Raw genomic sequence first — 22,366 nt, forward strand, 5'->3', positions numbered from 1 at the left:
AGTGATCTGGACATGATTTCTCATTTGCAGAATCAAGAATTTGTAGGTACAACCCGATAGAGTCGTGCGCATGAAGCGGCCAGGAGGTAGTACGTCGGTGTATGCATAACTAACCTCAAGTTGGTGACGTAGAAAAATATTACGCGTGTTGCTTTGTCCGTGAGAAATAACGGACATCACGACGTCACCGCTAATTATCATCATTTACTCAGTATCAGATTTACAGTATCTCTGAAAAATGTCACCATCACAATTTAGATAAGGGATTGTGCATGAGTGACATAGATCCTCAATTGAAACTATGTAGTGACTTCCTGATGCAGAGATGATTCACACCCGGCCAATTGCACGTTGGATTACGTTTGCCATCTTCACAACATCCCTTGCCGCTGTTGGAATCTCGTGGCCTCCATCATGCACGAAGATCGATTGATTCTCCTTTCTGCAGTATTGAGGAGCCAAAGAAGCCTGGTCACTCCAGGAGTCCGCTGCACCCCATATGTGTGCCGTCGGAATGGTGATTGTAGGCTGGACTTGCAAGGGCTCGATGCGACCAAGGCGGAGCGAGTCCATGTTACAGGGCTGTCCAACGTTGGAAAATAGGACAGCTACTTTGAATGGAGGTGGCCCGATCTTTTCTTTACGTGCATGATCAACGAGTAGGGTCATGACTATGCTGGTGCCCAGACTGAATGCTATCACTCCATCATAAGGACCCTTGATACGGAGGTAGTTTTCGAGATCGTGCAGGGCCTGCAGGCACGATTGAGGCTGATGTGGGTCGCAGTAAGAAAAGGTTGTCTCTCCTGCTTCCCTGGTAGACTCTGAGGCTGATAAGTTCAGTATCTCATTTCAACACAGTACTGGGTTGTTCTGGTAATCTTACAAGCATCCCATGGAATGGTACCCTCGACAAACTCAAAGGTGTGTCTCTCTCCTAGTTCATAGCGTAGTGTGGCTTTGAAAAATAACGCCCATCAGCAATGCCCTTGAAATTTCTTCGCGTCCAGAGGACCCATTTACCTGTCTGTTGTTCAAACGCCTTTGATATTGTTAGTCAAAACTAGATTTCTCGGAAATATGGGAGAAGATTCAACAGTATTCCTACCCGCGAGTTTCCGCCACTCCCGTGTAGACTTTTCGATGTTAGCGTCAAGATCGACGAGCTATGGGGAGCGAGCTAGTGTAAAACGTACCACAGGAATCGCATCTTTGCTTGATATCAGATGTAGATGTGTTCAAACAATGGCCCTTCTTTGGGATGTTATAGAGCTGCCTAAGAAGGTCCGATGCTTTGGTTCCTAACTCCAAGGGCAGGCTATACTGGTGCCGCGCTATTTATAACTTTTTGAACTACTAATTGCTACGAGGAAAGGTCATTTAATGCTTCGTAGGAGGTCAGTCTTAAGGCCACTGTAACCCATTGCGTTAGTAGATTGGGTGATACTGCATATCAACAACTTAAGAAAGTGACTTCGACATAGGTTCATCCCTTGCAGTCGCAGTAGCCCCACTGTCATACGGAATTTCTGTGCAACGTATTCTCTATGCATGAGAACAAAACGAGGATGTCTTTGGCACGATTAATGGTGTTGTTGTTATCAACCGACGACAAGTGTAGTAAAGACGTACGATTGAAGATTTGTCTGATTTGGAACAAAGTTTTGCAAGAATGAGGGAATTTTGCATAGTCACATCGCCAGTACTGACGTCTTGCAACAAAGTGGAAAGACTGACTCAGTAATCACACTCGTATGGTGTGTGTATGGTCTATAAATATGTGTTTCCCACGTTGGTTTGACCCTTAGCATTACCAGAAGAAGATACTGGCTGAAGTGAGCGATAGACCAATCTATTCTTCCTTTCACGCATAGTTCTGCAAAGAGAATGACAGGACAACACTTGGAACCCTTGGCGGTCGTTGGGATCGCTCTCCGCTTCCCCGGGGAGGCCGTCTCTCCTGAAAGCTTCTGGAATCTGATCCTCAGTGGCAGGGCCGCTGCAAAAGATATCCCTTCATATCGATATAACATTGACGCCTGGTTCCATCCAGACTATGCCCAAACAGACAGACTGTCTCAAAGACAAGCCTATTTCATGGAGGGTGATATAAGCCGGTTTGACGCCGGGTTTTTCTCGATCTCTGCGGCGGAGGCCGAGGCGATGGACCCACAGCATCGATTAGCCCTCGAGACGGCATACCACGCCCTGGAAGATGCAGGATATTCTATAGAATCCGTCTCCGGCTCCAAGATGGCCGTGTATACCGGCACTTTCGGTCACGACTATCAGCGTCTCCAGGCAAAAGATCTGATGACTATACCGAAAGGCCATGCCACGGGAACAGGTGCAAATATGTTGCCAAACCGCATCAGTTGGTTTTATGACCTCAAAGGACCCAGCTCACATGTTGATACTGCATGTTCAAGTAGCTTGATGGCGCTGCACCTTGCCTGCCAGTCCATCTGGAATGGGGAATCCTCTATGGTATGAAGACAGCTCAATCATGTAAGCACGACTTCTCGTTTATATACTAACGTTGGATTAGGGAATGGCAATGGGATTCAATGCTATTCTTGGACTGGATACTGTCTTAGCTATGGACAATCTTGGCATTCTATCCAAGGATGGCCGGTCATTCAGCTTTGATGAACGAGGTAACGGATACGGTCGCGGAGAAGGAGCAGGTGCTCTGATAGTCCGCCCACTACGTGACGCAATTGAAAACGGTGATAGTATCAGGGCCGTCATACGTTCAACTGGGTCCAATCAAGACGGAAAGACGCCAGCCATTACGCAGCCAAGTATGGAAAGACAAGAAGAACTATACCGCGAAACCTATCAGAAGGCTGGCCTGGGCTTAGATGTCACCCGTTATGTAGAGGGCCATGGAACCGGTATGGGTTAATTCAACTGCTTCACATCGCTAACAGGTCCATTGTTTACTAATGTAAATGACTAAGGTACTGCTGTCGGTGATCCCATTGAAGCTCGAGCCATAGGCAACACCTTTCGTGCTTATCGCAGCTCTGATGACCCAGTGTACCTGTGAGTTTCCTCTCACAAGCTATTACGGAACGGAATACTAACTATAATAAGAGGATCCGTTAAATCGACTATCGGCCATCTGGAAGGTGCAAGCGGGGTTGCCGGAGTTATCAAGGCCATTTTGGCAGTTGAAAAGGGTATTATACCACCAAACACAGACCTCCAGACTCTAAATCCGCGAATTGATGAAGAATTCTTGCACATCAAGGTTTGGAATGCGGTAGATACTCCCATGCAACCCGTCCTAACTGGCCTAGGTTCCTAGAAAGGCTATCCCGTGGCCTATCACAGGCGTACGGAGGGCATCTGTTAGCTCTTTTGGCTTTGGAGGCACCAACGTGCACGTCGTCTTAGACAATGCGCCAAGTCAGGCGAGAACCCACTCAAACAAGTCTGGCTGTAAAGAGAGAAAGCCTTCCAGTGCCGCAAGGCTACTAGTTTGGTCAGCCTCCGATAAAGATGGCATCACACGTATTCAGGATACCTGGGAGCCCTTCTTCGCTGATATCCAGACCACCTCGAAGGAACGCTCCCACTACCTGGACTGTTTGTCACACACCCTGTCGAGCAGGAGGTCGTGGCTTGAATGGCGGGCGTACGCTGTTGCTGAGCCTGATTCCGACTGGACTACCATTCCAGGTAGAATGGTGTGTCCAGGACAGTGCATCACATCACCAAACCTTGCTTACATATTCTCCGGGGTCAGTAATCACCTAAATCATTTCGACGAGGGTAGCTCTAACTTCAATGTGTCATATAGCAAGGCGCTCAATGGTATGCAATGGGAAGGGAGCTTTTGGACGCATATCCAACCTTCTTCAACAGCATGCACGAGGCGAACGCCTACCTCCAAACCCTCGGATGCCAGTGGGATCTGCTAGGTATGCATGACATTCTGGAAAAGGCCCGCATTAATTGAAACTTATATATGTTAGATGCCCTTCAAATGAGCGAGTCCGAATCTTCTGTCAACCTAACTGACCGCAGTCAAACTCTATGCACGGCATTGCAGATTGCCCTGGTTGACCTCCTTAAACAATTTGGAATCACTCCCAAGAAGGTAGTGGGTCATTCATCAGGCGAAATCGCTGCTGCGTACAGTCCCCAATAGCCTTAGTTCCATCAGAAAATCTGCTAATGCTCACCACAGGTACTCTACACATGCAATTTCCCGCCGTGAAGCATGGAGGATTGCTTTCTACCGAGGGCTCTGGAGCAGTAAGCTTGAGACACACAGCTTCGTTCGCGGATCCATGCTTGCTGTTGCGCTGAGCCAAAAGGACATACTGGCATACCTGAATACGGTCAGTCAAGATCATGCTCTCCTTCGGCTCACGGTCGCCTGTATCAACAGCCCTAATAGCATTACGGTCTCTGGAGACGAAGCGCAGATCCAGGACCTGAAGTCACTCCTGGAAGCCGATCAAATATTCTGCAGGAGACTGAAAGTCAAGGTAGCCTACCACTCCTTCCAAATGCATGAGATTGCATCCCACTATGAGTCTGCTATTGGTGAGATGAATGACGAGTTGGATGTTGTGCACGGTCATCGCCCCTGCATGGTGTCCACGGTCACGGCCGACTGGATCACACCTGATGTGTTGCGTACACCACACTACTGGGCACGAAATTTGGTATCGCCAGTGCGTTTCTCCGAAGCTTTGGCTGTGGCGTGTAGTTCCACGGCTTCACCTCCGGAGAAGCTGGACGGCAGCCATTACAAGTCTCTGGAAATTCATCACGTGGTGGAGATTGGACCACACTCGGTACTACAGGGGCCTACGAAGTCGATACTTGCAGACATGAAGCGTACTTCGGTACACTATCTGTCTCTGCTTCAGCGAAACGTATCGGCTACTTCAACCCTATTAGACGCTGTGGGGTATCTCTGGGCTGCTTGTTATACCGTTGATTTGGCAGCTGCAAACCAGGAATTTCGCTATGAAGCTAAAAATCTGCCCTGCCTGAAGAATCTGCCTAAATACTCATTCAATCATAGTAAGTCCTACTGGTTCGAGAGTCAAATTAGTCGCAACATCCGTCTGCCCCGGTTTGGCAAGCACGAGCTTCTTGGCACACAGGATCCCTACTGGAATCCCCATCAACCCCGCTGGAGACACATCATCCGGGCATCCACCATTCCCTGGATTCAGGACCACCAGGTATGAGTTACTTATTCTTCATTTTCTATATTTCTTTATTCTCCCTTTCTTCTTCTTATTGACCCTCCTTCTTTTCTTTTTTGTACCCCCTCTTTCCTCCTTGTGAACATTCGAAGCCACCAATTAACGAAGGAGTTGTAATAGATTCAAGGTACAATCTTGTATCCCGGGGCAGGCATGATTTTGATGGCAGTAGAAGCCGGGAAGCAAATGTGCCGTGATGAACGTCATGTTCTAGCTTTAGACGTTCTAGATACAAATTTGCATGCAGCTATTCGTGTCCCAGAACACGGTGATGTGGAAGCTAGCTTTTCAATGAACCCGGTGAGTAGCTTGAAGGGAAAAGACTCGGACTTCTTCAACTTTCGCCTTGATTCTGCCCTCGGCTCATCCTGGACGACAAATTGCACTGGGTCCATACGTATCATATATGAACCGCAGGAGGCCGACCCTGTTACTAACGACCAGGTCGGCATGATCGACACGCATTATCGAGATTCTCTTCTACAAGCACAGCAGGACTGTGGTACACATACGGATATCAAATCCATTTATGACAAATTGAAGCAGTGCGGGTACTCTTATGGCGAAAGCTTCCAGGGAATCACTGCTCTCTCTCTTAGTCCACATGATGCTAGTACGGTTGTGGGTGACATCCATCATCGCCTAATCACACCTGAATCGACCCTTCACCCTACGGCTCTAGACGCCATGTTTCAAATGCTACTCTGTGCTAGAACAGCCTGCGAAACTAAGGCTATGCCCACCTATGTTCCGACACATATCAAACGGCTACGAGTACTCAGGGATGGCCTACCCATGTCATCAGAGTCATTCAAAGTCCTGGCGCGGGGGACCTTTGATTCTACGACAGATGTCTTCGGGTCAATCACTGCATTTGGGCCTCATCTCCAGCAACCTGTGGTTATTGTGGAAGGACTGAAATGTACAGCGGTCGGCGGAGTATTGTCCAATCGCGAGGAGGCCTCTGCGGGCGGGTCACTTTGCTCGCAAATTGTATGGAAACCGGATATTCGGCTTCTAGGCGATACCGAAATTGAACAGTATTGCCGTAGGAATGCCTCTCCTGCAGGTTCCAAAGAAACGATGACCGACCTCAATTTTGTGGTTCTTGCCCGTGTACTGGAGGGTTTGCGGGTGTTCTCGGAACAAAAGTGCCAGCCGGCGAAACCACACTTACAAAAGTATATCCAGTGGGCTGCTCTGCAAAAGCGTCGCCTGGAGCATGGAGAGTTGCCCTACTCGTCTGAGCCCTGGAGAAGCCGACTGGTGGATTGGAAGTACATCCATGACGTGGAGGGGCGTCTGCTGGCGGAGGCGCCGTTCTCCAAGCTTCTCATAAACACTGGCCGCAACCTATTAGATTTCCTGACCGGTAGCCAGGATCCCTTGGAGTTTTTCTTCACGGGCAACATGGTTGACGAATTTTATGAAGCCGCAGTAAGGCCAACCACATTCCGCTGTGCACCGAAATTTGCTGACTTTGACTGTGGCCAGGTGGCTCAGACTAGCTTCGCGAAAGCCCTTCCAGAGTACATGGATCTCATTGCTCATACGAATCCTGCAATGAACATCATAGAGATAGGTGCTGGGACTGGAGTGGCTACTCGAGCGTGTCTTAAAGCTTTGGGGGCTTCTGAGCACAACCCTGGCTCGAGGTTTGCCCGATGGGTTTACACAGATATCTCCCGCTCCTTCTTCGGGAAGGCGGCCAGTGAATTCGCACACGAGGGGTCTCGAATGCAGTTTGAAAGGTTAGATATTGACACAGATCCAGAACAACAAGGCTTCGAAGCGGGTGGGTATGATATGGTCGTAGCTGCATGGGTGGGTCACTTCACCTCGACCCTAATTGTGCGTCTTGACTTACACAATGCCTCACAGATTGTCCATGCGACTGCAAGTTTGGAACGAAGCTTGACCAATATCCGTAAGCTATTGAAGCCGTCAGTTCATCCTTCCCGTTATCCATTCACTGTGTCCAGCACTAATAAAAGTGAAACAGTGGTGGGAAACTCGTCCTCGCCGAGGTGACAAACCCCTTCCACACTGCGGCAGCATTCGGACTGCTTGAAGGATGGTGGCTCAGTAAGTTTACTATACCAGCTGTTCTGATTGCTTGTCTTGGCCGGTCATAGATAGGCCGTGCTGATTAGGTGGTCAGGCTCTGAATCCTACCGTGTTCACGGACCTTGCGTTGACCGAGACGGCTGGCATGATCTATTTCAGCGAACAGGATTCTCCGGCTGTGATGTGTACTTCCCAGACTTCGACGAAAAAACAGTCCATGAGCATGCGGTCCTGGTCTCTACCGCGGTGCAGGACATTCCACCTAGTGCCTGGAATCCTGGCATCGAGATAGTGTACGAACCAAGTGAGCCTAAGCAGCAGGCGCTCGCCAGCTTTCTTGAGGACAAATGCCAGTCATTCACTGAATCTAGTGTGTGTTGTTTACCTTTGCAAAGCGTGTCTGTAGACACCGAAGATGTTCTTCGGGTTTTCATTCTTGACTTCGAGAAGCCGTTGTTATATAGCATGGGGTCAGCTGTCTACGAAAAGCTCCGGAGCCTCCTTACCACCTCTACAACTACAGTTTGGGTAACAGCATCGACTGAGCTCCCTGCGCCTGATCCAAAGCTCCATCTCATTGACGGCTTATTTCGTGTCTTGTCCCAAGAGGACGGGAAGCAGCATCGTTATATATTGTCCCTTGAAGGATCTACAAGGCAAGCATCGATCGCAGTCATGATCCAGAATATCCTGCAGCCACCCCTACAGGGACTGGACACGGAGTATGTCGTGCGAGACGGAAGATTCCTAAATCCGCGGGTCTTCGACTGCGCGCCCCTTGAACAGGCAGTTTCAATGCAAACAGCAGGCGAAATAGAGTGTGAGCAACGATTCGGACAGGCTGAATTGCACTTGGACTCGTCACACTCAAACATTTCCGAAGGCTTTCGATTCATAGAGGCAGAGTCGATCGACTGCTTGGGTGACATGGATGTTGAGCTTGAAATTCACGCGTGCGGATTGAATTTCCGCGACGTCCTCACATCATTAGGCCAGATACCCAACGCAGTGGCTTGGAAGGAATGTGCTGGGGTAGTCACCAAGGTTGGAAGCAAATGTACGAAGTTCAAGCCAGGTGATCGAATCGCTGGGATTGCGCCTGCATCTTTCCAGGCCCGAACCAGATTTCCGGAGGACACACCCACACCAATGGTTCACATCCCATCTGGGATGGATTTGGCCGCAGCCTCGGGAATCGCAACAAACTTTTTGACAGCCTGGTACTCACTCAAAGATGTGGCTCGCATTCAACCTGGGGAGTCAGTCTTGATTCACTCTGGGGCTGGTGGTACAGGGCAAGCTCTCATTCAACTGGCAGTACACTGTGGGGCAGAAGTATATACCACCGTTGGAACGGAAGAGAAAAAGAGGTTTATTATGCAAAAATACCCCATCCCCGAAGACCACATTTTTTCTAGTCGATCAACTAATTTTGCACCCGCGATCATGCACATGACCAACGGAAAAGGTGTCGACGTGGTGGTGAACTCTCTGTCAGGCGAGAATTTAATAAGATCGTGGGAGTGCACTGCGCCGTACGGCCGGTTCGTTGAGCTAGGACTGAAAGATATTCTGCAAAATGCTAAGCTACCCATGGCACAATTCCGAAACAACGTCACCTATAGGTTTTTTGACTTGTCCCTGGTGCTGCGGGATCGCCAATTGCACGTCCGCGCTGCACTGGAGGCCGTAATGCGCCTAATGGGTGAGGGAAAACTTCATCCCCAGGAACCAACGCTTGTATACGGTGTTGGTGAACTGGAAAAGGCATACCGACATATGCAGTCCGGGAAAAACCTTGGTAAGATAGTGATCGAAATGCGACACGCCGATATCGTCAAGGTACGCGTGCTCTACCTTACCCCTTTTGGCAGGTCCAACTAACAGATGTTGCCCACAGACCGTGAAAAAGTCAAGACCAAACACCTCCTTCGCGTCTAATGCCACCTATCTGATTGCTGGTGGTTTGGGCGGCTTAGGCCAAAGTATGATCAATTGGTTGGTTAGCCGAGGCGCTCGGAATATTCTCATTTTGTCTCGCTCAGGAGGCAAAGACGCCGAGTCTCGCAAATATCTTGATCAACTGAAAGCAGGTGGGCTTAACGTTCAAGTATATGCGTGCGACGTTGCGGAGGAGGGCGAATTAAGCACAGCGCTGACCGACGCGGCGCATCATATGCCTCCCATCAGAGGTTGTATACAAGCCGCTATGGTATTGCAAGTAAGTAAACAAAGAGGGATGGAATGTAGTGACTCGCAAGGGTGTGGCTAATGCATTCAATTAGGATGTTGGGTTCGAGAGTATGAGCCACGATGATTGGCAAGCGGCCGTCAAGCCCAAAGCACAAGGGTCCTGGAACCTCCACAAGCTTCTCCCGCGTGGACTTGACTTTTTCCTCATGCTCGCCTCGATGAACGGGGTAGTTGGGCATATAGGCCAGGCAAACTATGCCGCCGGGAACACATTCCAGGATGCGCTGGCCCATCACCGCAAAAAATGTGGAGAGAACGCCGCAACGCTTGACCTCGGGCTCTTCACTTTCGCTGGACGAGTCGCCCGTGACCCAAAACTCCTCAAGATCATGCTAAGCATCCTTCCACACAAGCCTATCACGGAAGCTGAATTCCACGCACTTCTTGACGTATACTGCAACCCAGTTGTCTGCAAGGAGAAGGGGCTACCTTGTCAAGTATCGTTCGGAATGCGTTCGCAAGATGAAGGTGCAGCCCTCAAGGCCTACTGGGTTGGAAAGCCCATGTTTCGGTATATAGCTCAGCAGCGGCTATCGGAAGGACAGCGTGAGCGCCAGGGCCAGTCTATTGATCTTTCAGCTGCATTCCGAGGGGCCGAATCATTGGCTGACGCAACCGCCGCGGTTATAAAGGCCTTGACCACAAAGCTGGCACGGACATTGTCCGTTGAAGAAGACAATCTGAATGAGCATAAGGCTTTGCATCAGTATGGGGTTGACTCTTTGGTGGCTGTGGAACTACGGAATTGGTTCGCCAAGGAGCTCCAGGCAGAAGTTGCTACGTTTGATATTATTGGTCGCGCGACGATTACTTCCTTAGCTGGGGTTGCTGCGAGTCGGAGTAAGCTGCCTCGGGGTTGGTCCTGATTGAATATATCTCGTCACCAACTTCGTCATTAGCTAGGCTTGAACGAGGGGGTATCAGGGAGACTGTCATGTTATTGTCGCATTGAACATTACATTATGCTATCCGCGTCTTTACCATCAGTATAACAACGTCGTCATCTATTTCCGTAGGAGCTTGCTATAGAAACAGTCTTACAGTTTGTGAAGACGTGGTAACATTCTATTTTGCCTAGTGGATTCATGTCTAACTCACTGGTTGCCCTAACTCGGATTCTCTTTCTCTTCTCTTGTCTCCAACTCATATCCGCGACGAAGAGCAAAAACCTGGGAAGAGTCCTACTGCGTTGGAAACCTGGTCTGCAGCAATGCTATGGTGCTGAAGAATGTGGCCCTTCATCCCTATATTGTTCTTGGCGCTGGCCCGGTCGGCCACCTGTTTCACAGCCAGGGCCTAAGGGTTGCGGGGTCTTTAGCATTTCCACTATAGAAGCCATGGCGTAGATGAGTTCTATGATGGATCAATTTAGAGTATCCATCAATCGTCTACATACGTCTGAATTCGCAGTATACTTTGTGTACTAACCACTTAAAGTGAATGTGGTAAAAACCCCCCACCCCCCCTTCGCTGTGCCGTTCCAAGTGGATGCCAAAATATATTCCGTGATCCCCATCCGACCCATGAGCTTCAAACCACAGACAATAACCTATATCGTACATTTGCGTTTTACCTTTGCTGGCTCAGTCTCAGGTAAAATATGTGAACCATTTGGAAGCCTCTTATCAATGCTTTCTGTGTGTTTGGTTTCATTGGGAAGAAAAAAAGGTAGTATACGCCGAAACCAGCGGTGAAGTGGAGAACACAAGAGGAAGTGCTTGTCGCATTCGGTATGACTACAAAAAATGTACGAAGGACCCCGGTAAACCTGGACACTATGCAAGATAGAATTATCTATTGGAAACATGTGAATGTCTTCAATCATTAAAACGTATACAGTCATCTAATGCTTGACATAATATACAAATCAAGTCGTTGAACAAGAACGAAATCTATCGCGTCTTCCCACTATCAGTGGGGTTGAAGATATTTACAACTTAAGACCGACCGGACTAATAGTCAGTGGCTCAAGAAAAAGCAGCAAAGCAAGTGCTGTTGGCCTGGGAATCCTCCCAGCCGACACACTTCCAGCAGCTCAGCAGACCAGTAGGGTCATACTTTTTCTTGATGGAGAGGAGCTTCTCATAGTTGTCTCCCCACCAGGCCTCCTGCCAGTCGACAGTGAAGGCGTTGGCCTCGTTGCTGTAAGCACCACTGCCCGGGGTGATGCGCTCCAGGGTAGCAGTCATGTTCTGCAGAGTGGCAATCTTTTGCTCGCGGGTCTGCAGGGTGCTGTTCCAGGCCCAGCTGCTGCCGGAACCCAGCTCCCAGACGGACTTGCGCCAGGCGGGGGAGGCACTGGTGGAGCCCTCAGTGTAGTTGTACAGGACAGGGGCGACGACGGGGATGTAAGGGGTTTGGCCGTTGGCGAGGATGAGCTCGAAGAAGTCCATCAGGTTGGAGCGACCCTCGGCGGTCTCGAAGACGTCGGTAGGGACCAGGCGACTGCCAGCGAAGTGGGTGACACCAACGCTGACGGAGCTGGAGGTGACGTACTTCTCGTAGAAGTCGTACCAGGAAGAGAAGGCCTCGATGACGGCGGAACCACCCTGAGCCTTGGCGTAGGCGGCAACCTCGGCCATGGAGGCATTGGCTTCAGCGACGGAGAGCAGAGGGGACACGTTGACGAGGGTGTCGCCAGTGACGTGACCACCCCAGCCTTCCTTGGCCCACTTCAGGGTGTTGTTGACAACGATTTCCATGAAGGGGAGGACGTTGGTGGAGTTGCTGGTGAACTTGATGATGGCGGCGACGAAGCTGACGGTGGGCTCGACGCGGTGAGTGCTCTCCAGGACAACACCAAAGGTACCACCACCGCCACCACGCAGGGCCCAGAAGAGGTCCTGGTTCTGGCACTCGTTGGCGATGCGCAGCTCGCCATCCGGGGTGACAACCTTGAACTGGACGACACGGTCGACACCAAGACCATAGACGGGGGAGAGGACCGAGTGGCCACCGTTCATGACCCAACCGCCAGAGAGACCGACGGTGGGGGAGTAACCACCGAGGATAGTGACGTTGTTCTGGTGAGCGAACTCGTAGGCTTCATCGAAGTTAACACCAGCACCGGCAGTGATGGCGTTGTAGGAGGCCTGGCAGCCATCGGGGACAAAGGCGGGGCTGTAGCTGAGGTTCTGCAGCTTGCGAGTCCACAGGGCCAAGGTGCCCTTGCCGCTGCTGCGGGTCAGGTAGTCATGACCACTGTTCTTGATGGACAGACGGGTGCCAGAGCAGTTGGAGAAGTGCAGAGCGTGGCGGACATCGGAGTCATCCTTGACCTCAATGTAGTAGGAGGGCATGTTACCCTGACGGCAGGTCTGGTTGACAAAAGCCAGGGGATCGGTGGGGTCGCTGCTATCGAGCAGACATTGATCCTCGGGGTTGGACGAGCACATCTCATCCTGGTTGTTCATGTAACCATTGGGAGAGTTAGTGCGGAGGTAAGGGTCGGTGTAGTTGTCCTGAATGTTGGCACAGGCGGCATCGTTGGGGGCGACGGACTGGCCGTTGTAGTTGGAGAAGCAAGGGAGGGAGAAAGGAGTCAAGGGCTGCACACGACCCTGGAGGGTAGTGTTGAGGCTATCCAGAGTACATGAGCAACCACAAGCGGAGCCCAGTCCAAGAAATTGGACGGCCAGAAGGGCCAACGAGGTCTTGGAAGGCGAAGGCGTCATTCTTCAGGGCTGCCACGCGACTGTGAGACAAACTCGGCGGAAGGGAACGGGGAAACAGCGACGATCGCGACCATTTGAATGAACGGTCGGGGCCAACGTTCAGGAGAATTTTTCTTACCTTCGGGAAAAACGGAATGAACGGACCAATTCAGTGTGTCTCATACGATTCATACGATTCAAAGCTATTGAATACTGGGTGGGCAAAGGTTGTGGGTTGTGGAGGAGAAATTGCTTGGTAGCTGGAGAGTGCGAGATGCGGCAGTTGGGCGACATACGCCGCAACCGGGACCGTAGCTGTGAAGGAAGCTGCATGGAGGTGTAAGTGGACCCTTTGCTCCATTATGGTTGGTATAAACTATGTAGTGCCACCAATCATAAATGTTCAAGGGGTGGAATCTTGACGCAGGTCCCCGTTGGGGCTTGTTGGTAAGTGGAGTTAGGTTTCGGTCGACGTCCGAAGCTTTTCCTTGAATGCACACCACCACGTTTGCCCTCACACAATAGATCGTGGCTGCCTTCTTCAGCCTACGCTCGATAACCACGGAGTACTCCGTATTATACTAAAAGGATTAGACCACTACTACCATTGTGTACCTGCACAATCGGACCATGTGGACACCATCTGAGACCAGCGTCTCAAATTGATTGCACCACGTTGTCTCTCGGGTTTTCTTCGCTCGGTAACCAAAATCCTGCAGGAAGACCCCTGAAGCCCATCACACGGCATGCCGGCATAGACCACGCGAAGGAATTTATCCACACACCACCGATGATCCTTGCTATGTCTCCCCTCAGCCCCCCAGAATCCCAGCTGATGGATTGCTGGGGTTTTTATCACCACCAGATATACGCTGATGATCGCAGTGGTACGGACCAGTTCCAGCGGGACGCACAGCGCATTGAACACGGCGGACAGAAAGATCGACCTCTGAACCACGGTCGCAGACAAGCCACCTCGATCAGTTATCGCCGCTTACTCAGTGTCACTCTATTCTGGTCTCAGTCCTGGCTGGGCAATCTAGCGGCGGACAAAGTTAAAAAAGTTAAAAATTCGCCGAGCCGTGGAAATGAAAAGCCAATGAATCCTGCATCCCCCTCAAATAGTCTTGCACAAATTAGCGGACGCCTTCCCAATCTTTATCGTAACTCCGACCGGGCTGAGTCTGAGTTAAAGAATCGCATCCCCTTGCCCTTTAGGTTCTGGTGGCGACGACAGCCCTTTCGTAATATTATTCATTAAATCGGATCCTTCTTGCACAGAACCACAAAAGACCACAAGTCCCCTCTCTTCCCCCCCTCCCTGAGATGGGAAACTTATATGGAATCGCCTGACCCGCCTGGTCGCTGCTCCCTGCATCGCTGACTCGTATCGCCGGCCGTGCAGGATGACTTACGAAGAGAATCGGTACTGGAAGAATGTCCTGACCATCGTACCCATCATTGGTGCTGCCCTGGCCACCGTTTCGTATGTCCTGCGACTATATTCGCGGCGCTTCACCACCGCCGGTCTGAAAGTAGAGGACTGGTTGATGGGCGTGGGCTTGATTCTTTCCTACTGCGCAACCGCCTTTGTTGTGGACAGTAAGTTGCTCGCACTTCTTATGCATAGCTGGCCGACCGAGGGAATACTGATTCGTGCTACACATATAGCCGCATTCAATGGCGTGGGTTTACCAGTTAGCTCTCTGCCGGCCAACGAACGGCAACGTATTCAATTTGTATGTTCTTGATGGGCGCACTTGGTTTGCGATGGCACCCACTAACATATGCACGAATTTGATACAGGGTTCATGGATGATTCAGAAGTTTTGGGCGCCGTCCGCTGCGTTTGTGAAGATATCGATCGTCGTGTTCCTGAAGCGTCTACTGGGAACGGTGCGCGCGTATGCAATTATCTCGAATATCCTGATTGGCTTTATTGCCTGTTGGGCCGTCACGGCGCTGCTGGTCAATATATTTCAGTGCACTCCAGTTCAATACTACTACGACAAGGATCTTAACGGGCATTGCATGAGCGGTCAGCGAGCCTTCTTCCAGGCGATGGGATCGATTTCTTTGGTTGAGGATGTCATTGTGCTGTGTCTACCCACACCTATCGTTTGGGGGCTACAGATCACCTTTCGTCAGAAAATTGCCGTGACGCTCGTGTTCTCCTTGGGTGGACTGTATGTTATTTTGTTGCATGCCTGCGACTCCGGTGCTGACAACTGAACAGGGTCTGTATATTCAGTCTGATGCGTCTGATTGAGTTCCGTAACTTCGTCACTACCGACCTGGCTTGTGAGTTACCTCCCCGTGGAACGCTGTTGGCGTTCTCGACTAACTAAACTCAGCCTCGAGTGCCAAAGAATCTGTCTGGACTTGTCTCGAACTCGATGTAGCTATCATTTGTGGCTGTCTGCCTCTCATGAAGCCGCTGATTCAGGGCTTCCTCGGCAAAGTGCGAAGCGGAGTCTCCAAAGCCCGTTCCCACCCGTCATCCGGCACGAAGCTATACTTTCCCAACGGCACCACCCACAACAACGATGGATTTCGCCAGATCAACGATCCGTTGAGCTCCATGGCCTCCAAGAACGCTCATATCGCTGCCGATGAGAGTCGAAGAAGTTCCGACGTTGAGCTGCAGGGCATCGCGGTAACCACCCGAATCGACCAGGATATCGACCGCCCGCGTACCGGAAATTCGACAGATGTCTCCGCCGAACACGTATGGCCACGGTGAAAGGTACTGCCAGGGTGATAGTCAGTACTGGGCCTACAACAGTGCAGCAGCTTATGAAGTGCTACTGGACGCGGCTGGACGAAGGGATCAGCCCGCACCCCGACCCCCGCATGCTGCACTCATTAGAGACGAGGGACCTCGCATGCTTGTTCCATGCAAGGTCGGGGGTATGGTGCTCGAGCACTTGGCTCCGGCCAGACATCTCTTCGATAACAATGGAGATGAAGGGGCCTACTGCTCATTTGCGACGCATTATTAAAAGAGATGCGATAAGCAACGCCATCGGCATAAACGTCTACGAAGTCTGACGAAATAGATATAGATCGATAGATTAAGCCTAATTCACATAATACTTCACAGCTATTGCACTGATGCAGCTCTCACTACGATTACAGCAATAGTAAAGTAACACTTTGTCACATATTTTGTGTGTTTAGTCTGCAAAACCAAAGTGGATCCCGAAAATTCCATCCTCCCACGGGGGTGAAACCGAGACTCCCCAAATCCCTGGACATGTTCGCACCGGCCGATCCGCGCGAAACCCTAGAATCAGCACCTTGCATTTCCGCAATCCCCCAATTCCGAAGACCTGGAGACAGGGGAAAGTATTGCCGGAAATACGTTGATGAGGCCTATATATCTAAAACCATGGATCGGGAGGAATTCCCGAGCGGGGAGACTTACTCTACATTTTAATAAAGGCAATTTCAGCCCGAAGTGCTAACTCCAACTAGTCTACTCATAATTTGTAGCTCAGACACCACGGCATGCTATTGTTAACATGACTCGAAGAGGCCATGACATACTATATTGATTAACAATTATAGCCTACAAAGTAGTATCTTCTATGGCTTAAGGGATCCACAGCACTGCACATCATATCATATCTGATAAGCAGATCCGCCGTTATTCAACACCCAGTCTGGGAATGATCACTGCTACTGACTATCTTAGCTTGCGGAGAGATTTAGGGGACAACGGCTGTCGAAAAGAATTAGTCTGGCTTGAAAGTATTGGCAAATGGAGATTAGAATGGGGAGAGTGACCCAGACCCGACGATCCCAATACACTGATAATTTTTACATACGGAAGATGCGGTGAAATTAGCGTGGGATCGGCAGGGGGTTATCCGTGTCCATCACTTACAATGTCGAATTTATGGAGATTAAACTGTTGATACATGAGTCAGTTTTACTCTCTGAGGTGCCTGTCCGATTACCTTTGCAGCTTAAGTTCTGCTGGGATTGAGTTTGGTGTCGAAAGGGACGGTGTAGCAGGGGTATGGTCAGTGCACTGTACTGCCATATTCCGCTGTTAGCTGTTCAATCTTGGACAGTCTCTGGTCGGTTTGTTCGACTCGATCAGGTCAGTAGAAAGGAGAAAAGAACAGGTACAAGATGAGCGGTGGCTACAGCCACATCTTTTGGCTATTATAATCGTTCGAATAGGTACACAGTCACTATGCTGATATGTTAGGCCTCCATACATAATGGATATAGCCGCTGGTTCAGTGTTACCTCATATTTTCCCAGGTCGCCAAGTTCCATCATAGCAATAATGCATGTGATGCCATTCATACATCCGCATAACTAGTAATGAGATATATGGCTATAGTGAAGGCTGCCTTAGTGACTATCTGTGTGTTCAGTGATGTTTCAATCTGTTACTGTCAGCAATGTCATTGCAAAATAGGGAAAGCGATTCATCTGGTGAAGCATGACAGCACGGCAAGTTCCGGCTGCACTCGTTCGTTTGCATTCACCACTCGTTTGCTTTCACTGTCGTCCCGAATTCTTTCTCACCTCTACTAAATGAAATATTCCTCCTTCTCTTCCCATTTTCACGCTCGCTCTCATTCAAATCCTCGTTCATCCACATATTCAGTCATCGCGTAACATGTCACACCGACCTCATACCTTGACCTAAACCAACCAACAAGATGGAATGCCATGACGCCTCACGCGTTCCTAAATACATGCAATACCTGGAGGATCAGAGGCAAATCCTAAAGAATGCCCAATCTCGCAGGGGCCAGCCAGTCGAACTGACAAAGTCCCGCGACGAGATAATAAACCAGTTTATTCATCGCTACTTGGCAGAGACTACCACACCGGTGGACAAGAATGCGATTCGCACCTCATTTGTCCCTCCTGCATACCCACCCTCCATTGCGGCTTTGGGAGATTTGAAGAAGATCCCCATCAAGAATCTTACCATCGAGACTCATCATCGTGGCTCTTACATCCTCTTGAGAGCAGTTACTCCTGCGTTTAGGAAGACAGGAATCGTGACCGTGGTGGAAGATGAGGAAGGAGACGTTCTTGCCTTGCAGCTGTATAACCAGGATAGGGACCTCATCACCGATGGGCGGCTCGTTGATGGAACAATCATGCTTATAAAAGAGCCATATCTTAAAGTAATGGGCGATGGAGACTGTGGGTTGCGAGTCGACCACCTATCTGATATCAGGTTCATTCTGGAGGATGATTCTATGATGCCCTCAGTCTGGAGAGACGCGTCAGAAGATCTTAGTTCTGCCAACTCTTGGAAAATAATAGGAAATGACTTCTACAACGATAAGGAATTCCAACTTGCTATTAACTGGTACCTGTTAATCTGACCTTGAAAATACTGAAAAGGGCACTAACTAATACGCAGTTATTCTAAGGCTCTGAATCGTCCTACTACTGCCAAGGAAGAGTTTACAATAAGGCTTAACCGTGCTCAGGCGTTCCTCAAAACCTATCAGTTCGACGCGGCCCTGGGCGATGTCGAGCACATCCTATCCAAGGATAGATCTGCTGAGAAAGCACTGTTCCGTAAAGCCCAAGCCCTTTACTATCTTCAGAGATTTCAAGAGTGCTGTGATGTTTACGTAGACCTTTGCAAGGCCTATCCAGAGAACGCGACCGCTAAAAGCGAGTTTACACGTGCCGCAGCGCGACTCGCAGAGCAGCAGACTGGCAAGTATCCATTCAAAGAAATGCAGGATCAGGCAACAAAACTTAAGCCCCCACATTTGGACCACGCAACGTATGTTGGCCCTGTTGAGGTGAGGCCCTCTACCCATGGAAGTGGTTTGTTTACAACACAGGCGGTCCGTGCCGGTGACCTACTTCTTTGTGAAAAAGCCTTTGCGTATGCTTTCCATGAAGAGGGTGAGATGACCAACGTTTCGATATTGGTGTACGCCGATACAGACAGTATGAACGTAGGTACCCAAGCCGAACTGAATAGTCTCATCGTACGAAAGCTGCACAACAACCCATCGTTAATTCCGACATTCAATGATCTATACCATGGCTCATATACGTCTGTGGGTGTCTCTGAGGTCGACGGTTCACCCGTCGTTGATACGTAAGTCTCACCTTCCAGGGCGCGGGCAACATGGAATATACTGACATTTCCAGTTATCTGGCTGAGCGAGTAATGTCACTTAATGGTTTCGGCTGCTCGGTCACGTCACGTACAGCCCACATATGCAGGATTAATGCAGACAACGGGGATCTTGACACTGATAATGAACAATTCGATTCCAGTGGAATCTGGCGTCTCGCATCTTACATAAATCACTGCTGCTATCCAAACACATACCGAGCATTCATCGGAGATATGATGGTACTTCGCGCTACACAAGATCTTCCCGCAAACACGGAGCTCAAATTCTGGTATCGAACACCCGTGGATGACGGTACAGCAGAAAACGTATATCAGAAATATTGGGGATTCCAGTGTGACTGCGCAATTTGTCATGATGTGCGCAAAATAGGGGAAGCTGGTTTGGCGAAGCGACGAGAACTCATGGCTGCTTCGGACTCGGCCATGAATTACATAGCAAACGCCTACAAATCCTCATTCAGTCTCCAGGAGCAGACTGCTGCAATTACCATGACAGAAGCTGCCATTGCTATGATTGAGCAAACGTATCGGCGATTACCCTTGGAAGTGCCCCGTCTTGGGATCTGTAAAACAGGGTTGTTTTTGGCAGAGGTGCATGCCTCCCACGGTCGTTGGCGGAAAGCTATTGGATATGCTATCAGAACGCTCGAATCCCTCGGCTACGTGATCGAAGGCTGGCAAATTCCGTATAAGAAAGGTAGGCAGTTGCGTGTCACGCGATGGGGACTGGCAATGGACGTCCTTGTTCGGTGTTGGATGATCCTTTGCTGCACGTATGGCGAGGTGGCACCTGAGCTTGCTGACCACGCTGAATACTACGCTAGAATGACGTACAAAATCTGCATTGGTGAGGATGGGACATTTGGGGATACCTATAATCGGTACTGCGGCCGAGTCGATGGAATGGTCGTGCACAGTAGTTGAGTCCAGAAGAGTGTGCTCCTGTTACAGTCGGTTTCTTCCGGGCCATTTCTCCATAATGCTTTCGTACAATTGCTTTTGCCATCGCCTTAGCTTAACTATGGAATGAAATATGATTATCATTGACTCGACATTTGACTGTTGATGGCCCACTGTACAGATGTTACTTCGGCTAAAATTGGCGTTAGTCCACTACATAAACATAGCGATAGATCGTAAAAGCTTTGGTGTCGAGCCAGGTTGCATCTTTGTCGCACATTCGACTCCACACTCTCATAATTACCGAAAAGGCAATCAAATCACGAAGTCTACATCAGTCAACACCAGGCTTCATCAAAGCCCGAAATGTCGTAGAAAACGGACCCGGGATGGAGCGGGTACTAATAGAGAAACTGGGCGACTCTCTCGGATGCTACTATGTGGTTCGTGGCAGGGGGAACAATATATATCAATGACCACTTAGAAGCTGAGTGACATTTAATCCCTCGTAATTTACAACTGTATTGATCTATATGCACTCCACTAATCCACTTATTCGGTTATCCCGAAAATGGCTCGCAGCTGAGATATTGCTGCCTCAGGCATCGATCACTGGCCTTGGGCCGTGGCCTAAAATCACATGGAATGCTATATTCCATCCCCCCAAAACATCACTTACGACCTTACCCCCTGAGGTCAGTGATCAACGAGACTTCCTTCAGGTTAAATGCCAATACCTAACGACATCTAGTAATATCGTTAGGTAATCCGAGGGATCACCGATCCGGGTGTACTTCTCCGCTCGCACGCTGAAACATACCCTGTCAGATCGTACAGGGATCAGAAACTCGCTACTAATTGCGCTACACAAGATGACTCATTACCAAAGCACACGACATGAGCTAGATAATTGATTGGGCTTTTCCGTGAGCCGAGGAGCTCACAAGGCTGACACAAGGACACGCAGATCGTGCTCCGTCCTCTGTCATCCATCATTCATCATTGAGGGAACATAACCTCACGAACCAATTCAACTGAAACCTCCCTGTTTTGGTCTTTCATACTCCCTTATAAACCCAAGGCTTCGAGAAAAAGGAACTATGGCTCTTTCCGCAGGGAACACCATCCTTTCTCTGACGGAGCAGCTGAGTGTGCCACCTAAAGCATCGCTGCAAATACTCGGCACACACAATGTCAATAAAGACAACAATATTATGGATTTTGATATCTGGGTCGACTGCCCGAAAGCAGTCGGTATACGATCGGCCAAGTTCCTGACAGAGAATGATGTGGAACCTCGCTGTTGGAGCTACCCCGCTGACTGCGATGACAGCGACCCCGATGATATATTGGGCGGATGGCTTGATGATCTGTTAAACCATGATGATGCAGCTGATCGAAGGTCAGTTCTTTTGGATGACCGGTCCAATTGCCTCATCTTATACTGACGAACCCATGTCTTCTATCAGCTGGAGTCTTCACAAATCAGGTCATTTTCTAGATGAGGATTGCACTGCTCTCAGAATTCATATCGAGCGTCTGGCACAGAAGACCGCCTACGGCGGTTCTGTCGAGGTGTCGTTGCATACCCCCTCAATACAATTGGAAGCAGGAAATAATGCCTCAGCTGAGAAGAGAAATAATGCACATATGTTTGTGGAATGGGCCTTCGAGTGTCCTTTCACCCCTACCGATCAGGTATGGAGTGAGCTGGTCATGAGCGCGATGGTGGACCATAAGAAAGGCTGGATCGAGCCACATGCACCAAGACCTTCGCACGGAATGTCTCCTTTTCGGAGGGCAATGAGAGCCAACGGTATTTCCCATGTTGTATCGCGGGAGCAGAATGCGAATGGGGTAACGCACTCAGTGAGGCAGTTCTCTTCCTGGGGTGGTGACAGTTCCGCGTGAAAGGTGGATGCTTGCATTGCTTGTCAATATGTCACATCAATCTGTTCTAACCTTTCCTAGTTGAACCTGTTGTTATTTGGCTTTTGTTAGTTATATACTGTGGCTTCCGGTTCATCAAGGTTGATAGATTGACTTGGTTTATGTGAGATTCGACTGTCGAGGGCATATATTTCCTGACGAGTTTCTTCTGCCAAGGAGGTCGTACC

The 22,366-nt window shown here is 49.7% G+C and overlaps 6 protein-coding genes across 6 annotated transcripts; 4 read left to right on the forward strand and 2 right to left on the reverse strand.

Moving 5' to 3' along the window:
- Window positions 1–330: 330 nt before the first annotated feature.
- BO85DRAFT_485949 (uncharacterized protein) lies at window positions 331–1,210 on the reverse strand (the record flags this gene model as incomplete). The annotated part of the gene is made up of 5 exons (XM_025663355.1): window positions 331–830; window positions 887–958; window positions 1,024–1,042; window positions 1,109–1,136; window positions 1,197–1,210. The coding sequence occupies 5 exons, from the start codon at window positions 1,208–1,210 to the stop codon at window positions 331–333; spliced, it is 633 nt and encodes a 210-aa protein (XP_025517398.1).
- Window positions 1,211–1,887: 677 nt separating this feature from the next.
- BO85DRAFT_510211 (type I polyketide synthase) lies at window positions 1,888–10,469 on the forward strand (the record flags this gene model as incomplete). The annotated part of the gene is made up of 14 exons (XM_025664541.1): window positions 1,888–2,487; window positions 2,549–2,897; window positions 2,964–3,048; window positions 3,100–3,256; window positions 3,306–3,749; window positions 3,809–3,929; window positions 3,984–4,143; window positions 4,199–5,210; window positions 5,355–7,058; window positions 7,116–7,177; window positions 7,237–7,319; window positions 7,396–9,143; window positions 9,202–9,522; window positions 9,587–10,469. The coding sequence occupies 14 exons, from the start codon at window positions 1,888–1,890 to the stop codon at window positions 10,418–10,420; spliced, it is 7,680 nt and encodes a 2,559-aa protein (XP_025517399.1). The 3' UTR covers window positions 10,421–10,469.
- A 1,052-nt stretch (window positions 10,470–11,521) lies between these two features.
- BO85DRAFT_416651 (putative isoamyl alcohol oxidase) lies at window positions 11,522–13,228 on the reverse strand (the record flags this gene model as incomplete). Its single annotated transcript, XM_025657741.1, has 1 exon — window positions 11,522–13,228. One exon carries the CDS (start codon window positions 13,226–13,228, stop codon window positions 11,522–11,524), a length of 1,707 nt encoding a protein of 568 aa, XP_025517400.1.
- A 1,272-nt stretch (window positions 13,229–14,500) lies between these two features.
- BO85DRAFT_510221 (uncharacterized protein) lies at window positions 14,501–16,115 on the forward strand. The gene is made up of 5 exons (XM_025664542.1): window positions 14,501–14,809; window positions 14,879–14,946; window positions 15,014–15,393; window positions 15,444–15,508; window positions 15,562–16,115. The coding sequence occupies exons 1-5, from the start codon at window positions 14,614–14,616 to the stop codon at window positions 15,948–15,950; spliced, it is 1,098 nt and encodes a 365-aa protein (XP_025517401.1). The 5' UTR covers window positions 14,501–14,613; the 3' UTR covers window positions 15,951–16,115.
- Window positions 16,116–17,889: 1,774 nt separating this feature from the next.
- Window positions 17,890–20,273, forward strand: BO85DRAFT_367974 (TPR domain protein; the record flags this gene model as incomplete). Its single annotated transcript, XM_025655843.1, has 3 exons — window positions 17,890–18,554; window positions 18,609–19,307; window positions 19,361–20,273. 3 exons carry the CDS (start codon window positions 17,890–17,892, stop codon window positions 20,271–20,273), a joined length of 2,277 nt encoding a protein of 758 aa, XP_025517402.1.
- A 966-nt stretch (window positions 20,274–21,239) lies between these two features.
- On the forward strand, window positions 21,240–22,211 carry BO85DRAFT_393003 (uncharacterized protein). The gene is made up of 2 exons (XM_025656864.1): window positions 21,240–21,651; window positions 21,719–22,211. The coding sequence occupies exons 1-2, from the start codon at window positions 21,350–21,352 to the stop codon at window positions 22,158–22,160; spliced, it is 744 nt and encodes a 247-aa protein (XP_025517403.1). The 5' UTR covers window positions 21,240–21,349; the 3' UTR covers window positions 22,161–22,211.
- Window positions 22,212–22,366: the final 155 nt, after the last annotated feature.

This window comes from Aspergillus piperis (assembly GCF_003184755.1).
Source record: "Aspergillus piperis CBS 112811 unplaced genomic scaffold BO85scaffold_5, whole genome shotgun sequence".
Taxonomy (NCBI): domain Eukaryota; kingdom Fungi; phylum Ascomycota; class Eurotiomycetes; order Eurotiales; family Aspergillaceae; genus Aspergillus; species Aspergillus piperis.

Bases quoted from the DNA above. Each gene is read 5' to 3' on its own strand.
- BO85DRAFT_510221 (XM_025664542.1), top strand. From the start codon at position 14,614: ATGACTTACGAAGAGAATCGGTACTGGAAGAATGTCCTGACCATCGTA. The intron at 14,947-15,013 runs GTATGTTCTTGA...AATTTGATACAG, and splicing joins AACGGCAACGTATTCAATTT to GGTTCATGGATGATTCAGAA. The intron at 15,509-15,561 runs GTGAGTTACCTC...AACTAAACTCAG, and splicing joins CGTCACTACCGACCTGGCTT to CCTCGAGTGCCAAAGAATCT.
- BO85DRAFT_393003 (XM_025656864.1), top strand. From the start codon at position 21,350: ATGGCTCTTTCCGCAGGGAACACCATCCTTTCTCTGACGGAGCAGCTG. The intron at 21,652-21,718 runs GTCAGTTCTTTT...GTCTTCTATCAG, and splicing joins GATGATGCAGCTGATCGAAG to CTGGAGTCTTCACAAATCAG.